This window comes from Chanos chanos, chromosome 8, assembly GCF_902362185.1.
Source record: "Chanos chanos chromosome 8, fChaCha1.1, whole genome shotgun sequence".
Taxonomy (NCBI): domain Eukaryota; kingdom Metazoa; phylum Chordata; class Actinopteri; order Gonorynchiformes; family Chanidae; genus Chanos; species Chanos chanos.
In genome coordinates, this window is record NC_044502.1 from 20,307,232 (window position 1) to 20,315,940 (window position 8,709).

At 39.3% G+C, this 8,709-nt stretch overlaps 1 gene segment (V, D, J or C); it reads right to left on the minus strand.

Annotated features, from left to right (window-relative positions):
- Window positions 1-5,535: 5,535 nt before the first annotated feature.
- Window positions 5,536-8,375, minus strand: LOC115819426 (Ig heavy chain V region PJ14-like). The segment is given in 3 exon segments: window positions 5,536-5,634; window positions 7,853-8,208; window positions 8,333-8,375. Coding segments are annotated over 3 exon segments (498 nt in total).
- Between the last annotated feature and the right edge of the window lie 334 nt (window positions 8,376-8,709).

Here is an 8,709-nt window from a genome sequence, read left to right on the forward strand (position 1 = left end):
TCTCTCTCTCTCTCTCTCTCTCACACCCACACACCCACCCACACACACACACACACACACACACACACACACACATGGCTTGATTGCCTTCATTGTCCAAGGAACGGGGATGACGTAAAACAGTAAAATCCAACATCGACTTCATATGACTGACTCAGTAATATATTTTGGCATACATACACTGGCATACATTATGTATAGACAGTTAGACTGAATGATTAGAGTGCTTATAGTCCACATTCATGATTAGGTCCAATTTTCATTTCCTTTTGTTCTAAACAACCTTTTTGTCACGTGTTGGTGAGAGCCTAATCTGAGGTGAAGGTCTGAGGTGATGATGAGGTCTCTTTCACACCAAATTCAGGACCAAAGACAGTGTCTACCTCTCCAAATGCACTTTGAATCTTTTGAATCTCATCAAACATGCACATAAGAGTTAAATATGAGTTATGTAAACATGTTATCTTTACTGTAACCTCCCAATCTTACTATGGGAGTGGTTTTCTCTGAGTCCATAGTGCTGAGAGAGACTGGAACTGTAGACCGTGTGTATTTAAAAAACAGCTACAACCATATTAAAAACTGTACTGATTAAGGTGAATTTCAGTTGAACTAACCTCAGTGGAACTCTTTTCCATGTTCATCAAATCCTGCAAGGTACAGGTTTATGTGGCTGTATGTAGAATTAATCAACAATGGAAATGAAGAGTGTTTTTAAATAACTGGCTGTTATGTTGAAATTGTCATGACTATGGGTGTAATTCCTCTTTTTGGGCCATAGGGGTCCTCGGTCTTTCTGTTGTCCTTGTCACATGTTCAGTTTCCCTAATGTTCATTATTGTTGTATGTGTATCACCTGTGTCTTGTCTTGTCTGTCTATTTAAACCCTGGTCTTTTGTTCAAACTTTGCTTAGTCTTTGAGCTATTCCCCTGCGTTCTAGAGTCCCTTTCCATGTAAGCCATCTGAGTTTTTTCCCTTGTTGGACTGTGTAATGTTTTTTGCCTGAAGACATGTTTTTGTTTACCTTTTTGGACTGAACCTGTTTTTCTCCTTTTGGACCAGTTTGCTTGTTTTTTGTAATAACAATTTGCCTGAGTTTTTTTCCCCTATTTGCTCTCTTATTTTTTCCCTTTTTGGATTGAGCTGTCTCTTTCGGGCTTGAGATTTTTAGTTCATTAAAAATCCTTTTGAGATCTAACCTACACTCAAGTGTCTGTCTCTGCAACTGGGTTCACCGTAGTCCTGGGTGGGGGCGTTCACTGGGTGCTTGTCTTCTGCCCTGGCAACCCAGGTTCAAAGCCCACCAGGTCCAGCATTGTGACAGAAATATTATAAGTTGGTGGAGAAATGAGAAAAAAAAAATGATTTCCTGTCCCTATTTTGTTGTTCTACAAAATATATTTCCATAAAGCCCCTTCCCAAACCCTTCCGCTTTATTGTTTTTGTACAACTGTTTGTATAAATTTAATCACATTGAATCTATAGCACAGTAATAAACTGCTGTGTCCCCAGTCTTCAGTGGGTTAATATGACGGTAGAAATAAGAGCTGTCCTTGGATGCTGTGAACTGGTCCTGCACTGCCTGGGCTGTGCTCTAGTAAGAATCAGAACAAAATTAAATCATCCATTCCAATCCTTGTCTAGGAGTCTGATGGACCAGTACATGTCAGTGCTACTCACACTAAATCCACTGCAGGCACAGGTGAGTTTGTGGGCTCCACCTGAAGACACAAGAGACATGAATGCTCTTTCAAATGTTTTGGTAAACTTCATTTTCTTTTGAACATGTAATTGAAATCGAATTGTGGGAAGTTGGACCAAATGCTGTGACACTGTGGTAGAGCATATGTTTGGTCTGGAAAACTGAATTTGCATTCAACAAGTATTTGAACAAGGGGTAGCACAGTGGTGTGGTGGGTAGCGCTGTTGCCTCACAGCAAAAAGGTTTTGGGTTTGATTCCTGGCCGGCACGCCCGGATCACCGCACAGGCTTCATATGGCTTAAGCCTAGGGGCCCCCACGCCCCCGCGCCTCGGAGGGGGCCCCCGATTGGTCAAAAGAAAAAAATATATATCATATTCATTAGCTCAAAATCACGCCCCCGCAGCACAGGGGCCCCCAATTGGTCAAAAGAAACAAAAACGTATTATTCATTGACGCAAAATGAATATTTAAATAACCGGACACTGATTGGTTATGGGGAATCCGCCTTTCATATATAAACGTTAGGCGTCACGTACTGTGTCAGTCTATAGTTGAACAGCGACAGTACTTATGAGCGAAAGAAAATACGAAAGCGGTGCCCAAAAGCGCAAAGCGCAGCGGCAAAAAGCCCAACGAGGCCAAGCTCTCTTGAGCAATATGCCGAAACTGACCGGATTTTTTAAACCGAGTGAATGCCAGTCGGCAAGTGAGCATGGCTCCAGTGCATCCACGCTAGCTAGCGTGGATGCACTGGAGCCATGCTCATCTTTAGCAGCTGAGGCTAGCTCTGATGAGGGCGAGGGACCATCCCTTTGTGACCACCCCGTCCTATTCCTGGATGCCCCAGCAACTAGTTACCCAAACACAAGCACACACACACACAGAGACGACGACACTGATATTCCCGATTCCGAAAGTATCACTCAAGCATCTAATTCCACCGAAATGCAACATGTGGATCCCCCCTTTGATTCGAACTCGTGCAACGCTAGCGTATCTGATCAGGCGGCTGCCTGTGATGTGCCGGCGGGACAGAGCCAAGTTGATGCTAACTTAAATTCAGATCCTGGCTTTTGGGGTGAAATAGAATTATAGGCTCACTGGTTGTTGTTGATCATTAGTTTTCTTTACCCTGTCTTCAATATCTTTCATTATATCTGGCCTACATATATCATACATGTACATTCAAATATTCAGTTGCATTAGTTGTGATAAGTTGTCAATTCCTTGAGTTTTAGCTGTTCTGTTTCACTGGCCCAAAAGACCAGAGTTTAATAGTTTAAAATAGTTTGAAAAAAAAAATATATATATAAAAAAAAATAAAATAAAATAAAAACAACAAAAAAACACACAAAAACAACAAAAAACAAAACAAAAAATATCTATCTATCTATCTATCTATCTATCTATCTATCTAGGCCTATCTATCTATCTAAGGCTATCTATCTATCTATCTATCTATCTATCTATCTATCTATCTATCTATCTATCTATCTAGCTAGCTAGATGAAATAGATGTAGCCTAAGGTGGGCGGACGAGGGACGGGCAGACGGGGGACCGGGAACGGGGGTGTTGGGGGGGGTTGGGGGCCCACAGCAGCTTGTAGCCTAGGGGCCCCTGACCATGTTAATCCAGCCCTGCTGGCCGGGCGGCCAGGGTCCTCTCTGTGTGGAGTTTGCATGTTCTCCCTGTTTCTGTATGGGTTTCCTCTGGGCGCTCTGGTTTCTCCCACAGTCCAAAGACATGCAGGTTAGGTGAATTGGTGACGCTAAGTTGCCCCTAGGGGGGTGTGTGTGTGTGTCTGCTCTGCGATGGACTGGTGACCTATCCAGGGTGTTTCCCTGCATTTTGCCCTATGGACACTGGGATAGGCTCCAGTGACCCCTGTGACCCTGATTAGGATAAGCGGCTTACATGATGAGTGGTTGAGTGAGTATTTGAGCTGTATGTATCTATTTGTAATATGTTGTATGTGGTAATTAAAAACCACCAGACTATGGTGACATAGAGTATGTATTTTTTATACTATTATTTTGATGCAGAATTGTTTAAATAGTGAACATAATGAAGCATTCAGTAGATTTGCATTGACATATGGCTGTCAACTAGTGTGATTACAAGCAGAGTGCATTGGCATAAAGAGGATATGTGAAACCTCAGAATCCACCAATGAAAACATTAGCAGCTCATTTGCTTTTATGTGATACATAAAAATTGTGCCCTTGAGGTTAAGAAGAGGCACTGTGGGCAGAGTGAAATTTTCTCCTGTACCGTCATACCTACTTCAACCATTCAGCCTTACCAGACAGAGCTGTGAATTGTTCATTTTCTCATGAAAGCTTGTGATCTTCATTTGTGATTTTCACATCATTTGCTCATGAGTACACATCTACAAGTGAGAACTACTTTTTATTCCTGCACTATTTAAGAGCTCAACACAACCTATTTTTTCTGACGTGCATGGGAAGTATTTTTTGTACAGGTTGGCTGTTCGTCTGTCACTGTTGGTATCTGGAACAATAAAGCACAGCTGTGATGTCACACTGTTCATCTGTAAATACAGTTTACTGCTGCAGTCATCTGTGGAGATGGTGAATCTTCCCATAATACACACACACACACACACACACACACCACACGTGTATATATATATATATATATATATATATATATATATATGAGAGAGAGAGCGCGAGAGAGAGAGAATTCATATATTATGTGTGTGTGTGTGTGTGTGCCCACTTGTTTTCTGCATCTGATCTACAGAGACACAATTGAAGAATGATGTAGTTATAAACACAGTAACTCTGTTGTTTTTAATTTGATAATTTATTAGTGACTGTATGTCATCTCTGTTGTGACAGGAAGCAGCTGCCAGCAGTAACAATAAATATACATAGAACATAGTTCTTCTTTTTTACTCAAAAGGTCGGTGGTTAGTGAGGACTTGGATCAATTTCAAATACTTTAAATAATAAGTAAAATACATAAAACATAATCACATAAATGTTGTGTTTTATTTATGGCTTTGGTCATATCGTAATAGTTTAGGCTCTCACTTCCTCCCTGTGGTGGCCACTTTGCCTGTTCTGTTTCAGTGTGTTTCTATTTTTCAGTCATCCATTGTACCTGTTTCTGTTCCCTTTCTGCCGTCTCTAACCTGTCTTCTGATGATTTATCTGATTTCCAGACTGTATAAATAACACTATCTTTTAGGTGCTTCTGTGTGGAGTCTTATATTGAGTTACTTTGTAATGCTGAGAGGTAAAGATGTTTCGTCTAGTCTAAGCCTACTCCCATGGGAAGCTTTGTAAACCTGCCTGTTTATGTTTCAATAAATCTAGTGAACTACACGTGTATCGAGTCTCACTCAGTTTTTGCGTGTATCAAGGAAGGTTTTCAAGTCATAACTGAAATTAAACTTATAGTACTTTGGAAAATCAAGTAATCCATAAATTAACAGAATGCCTGTTGTAAAGCTGTCTTGTAAGTTGTGTTGTGTTGATGTGGGTTTTTAATTTGTAGCCAGCTTTTCAATTTTCCATGTCCAAAAATGTATGTGTCAGAACAATTTACCTCATTAAATTGTTAAAAAAAAAAAAAAACGTTGCTATTTAACGTTGCTATTTAAGATAAGCTTTAGAGAGCTCTCTGTCTTTCTTCACATATCACTGAGGTTTTTTCTCCCTTAAATTCCCCCTTTCTTACATATTTAAACAAATCTGAGATATATCACAGTTCTCTCATATTATTTGGAGGAGACATTAGTGCGTCCACTTCAAATGGATCATGTTGGGACTGCATTTGATTAATGTTTAATTTCTCTTCTCTAACCCTGCCGTGCCAGGTTTAGGACGTGTTCTTGCTCCTGGGTAAACTCCATAACCCTGTTATTCTCTGTCTGGTAGATGTTCAGACTTTTCATAATCTAGAATTTATCAGGGCCACACAGAAGACTCATATCTTACACATGTAATATATCTTATAAACATTTCAATTAGAATGTCAGTAAACAATACAATTAAATCATCTCTGATCTTCATGTTCCTGACAGAAACTCTAGTAGAAAAGTTCCTCTCTCTGACAAAATGTATGTTCCTGTACTATGATTCATTCATTAGAACAGTAGTCTGTGGTTTTTGTACAGCTGATTCACCAGATTCAGTCACTGTGACTCTACAGCACAGTGATAAACAGCAGTGTCTTCTGTTCTCAGACTCTTAGCCTCTATGTATTGTGTACTTATGGAGACATCCTCAGTCAGAGTGAACTGGCCTTTCAGAGACTCTGCATAAATGATATCAGAACTGCTGCCAGAATTAAGTCTTCCAATCCACTCCAGTGCTCTCCCTGGTCTCTGTCTGATCCAGTGCATATAAGCAGTAGTCATTTTGTAACCAGAGATTTTACAGGAGATCTTGAATGATTCTCCAGGGTTTTTTTCCTCACAGCATATGCCTTGTTAAAACAAAGGCATATAGACATTTAATATGATTTACTCTCTAAATCCCAGCACACACTCATAGAGAGTAAATGAGCAGAACACTGAACACTTACAGTAAAAGTGAGATAAAAAGATAACACACCACAGAGATTTGGTCTCCACAGCTAAGTCCTTTCATATACAGGTTATTCTACAGATGTCTACACAGCACTCCACTTTTTCAATGAAAAATTATATGAAGTTTAGATGTTGATGGTTAAAAAGCATAACCTGTTTTCTAAAGGCTGACACAGAAAGTCAGGAAGATCTGCTCTGTGTCTGTTTCTGTTACACTCTCATTCTTTTTTCCTCCTAATGAGAGACCTTCTGTATCATAACGCTTTCCATTTTTTATGCATTTAAACAATTCTCAGATTCATGGCAACTCTCTCATATGAATTACAGAAGTTTTTATACTTCTGGATAAACTTTCTTTTTTTTTTTTGGAAAAGGTATTGTACATTATAAATGAGCTGGTAAAAAACAAAATAACCATTTGCCAGAAACAGAAATTACTCTTAGATAATTGAAATGAATGAAACTCCTGACACTTATTGTAAAGCAGGTTGCGTTGTCACATCAGAAATGTTGGTGAGCAAAGAAAAATATTTATAGCTTAGCAGTTAAGGTGATTTTGAAATCTGCTGTTGTATTCAGCTGCCAAATATTGAATATGCTGCAATGTTTGGTAAGGAAAGAGCAGAAAATGTATGTTTTATATTGAGAGTAAAAAGCTCCTGATGCCATAGTAAGGGGAGCCTATGAGTGTTTCTGTCATTCTGTTCTGACACTTTAAATGTGTCATGTCAGGATTGGTTTTCTGCTTCAGTGATGATTTTTATATTTCTCTTCTGTGACTCTAAAGTATGTCAGAGAACTTATGAAAAACCTGAGACCTGTTCAAATCTAGGTAATTATATTATACAGACTGCAATATACAGAGCTCAAGAACGACAACAGGATCAAACACAAGGAACAGACAGGAAGACTGAACTCAGGCAGGATGAGGTTACAGGATTCAGGTGCAGGTTTTGATTTGGAATCAACTTAAAGGTTAACAATGCTTTGACTCACTCACAGACAGAGTTAAAGTCTCACGTTAAGAAGAGATCTCACAGAGAGCTGATCAAAGCAGTGACTCTTTACACATAATAACCAAAAAGGTAAATGAAGACAAAGCAGGTGACACAGGTGTTTAAATAATTGTCTGATCAGAATGGTGATTAGTAGATTTGCCATGCTATATGTAGAGTGACTGAACAAGGGAGGGGGAGATGAATACGTGACACATTGCCAGGTTTGGGGAATGTCTTTGCCCATGGGTAAGCTCCATAAGCCTACTATTCTCTGCCTGGTTTACTCTTCATAACCCAGAGCTTATCAGGGCCACACAGAAGGCCCATCTAAAAATACCTTATTATATAAAATTCAAGATAGTACTCAATGTCAATGAACTACTCTTGACCTTTAACATGTCTGATCTTAATTTTTCTGATAGAAACAGAGGTGGAAAAATTGCTCTCTATGGCAAAATGTATATTGCTTTACTATGACACACTCATCAGAACATCGGTCTTTCTTTCTTTCTTTCTTTCTTTCTGGAGCAATGAAGTAACTATATATGTATATGAATATGTTGGCCTAAGTTTATGCTTTTACAAACTCCTGCACAGAGGTTTCTGTAAAGGATAGCTGATAGTTTATAACACTGTGTGTAATACACTTTGGCACAATAATACACAGCTGTGTCTTCAGTCTGTAGATTATTCCCTTGTAATGTTATTGTGTTACTGCTGGTGTCTCTTGAGATGCTGAACTTGTTTTTCAGAGACTCTTTATAGTCTAAGCTCCCACCACCCCAGATAATTCCAATATACTCCAGAGTTTTTCCTGCTGGTTGTCGAATCCAACCTGTACCAGAGCTAGTAACAGAATATGAGACCTTGCAGTTGATGGTCATTTGCTGACCTGGACGAACAGTCTGAAAGTCAGGCTGAATCAGCTCATCAGAGTGGACACCTGAAAGAGATTCAATAGTTATTACAAAAACATGAGACACTCAGTCAAGAACATTATACTGTCTGTAAAATGGACTATGAAATACAGCAGGTTTCATTTCTGTAATTAGACCAAAGAAACTCACAGGATGTGGCTGCCAGTAGCAGCACTAGAGACACAGAGAACATGATTGGTTTTGAAGCTGAACTTTTGAGACTGTCTCCTGTAGAGTTCAGAGGCTGCTTGGGATTTAAATAGACTGGTGACCTGAGACAGAGGGAGGGAGAATTTGCATAGAAGAGTCACATCAAAAAAACAGATTTCACTAATGTCTCCTCAGTTTTTCAACTTGTAATATATTACATATTTTATCCACTTATAAAAAGGAAAGAAAAAAGAAACGAAATGACAGTATTATCTGAATTAAATTAAACCTTTAATTTGAGACCTTGAATTCCTGTTATTTCAATGTGAAGGAGTGAGATTATGTCAGTATTTTCTCATCCCCCCCCCCCCCCCCCC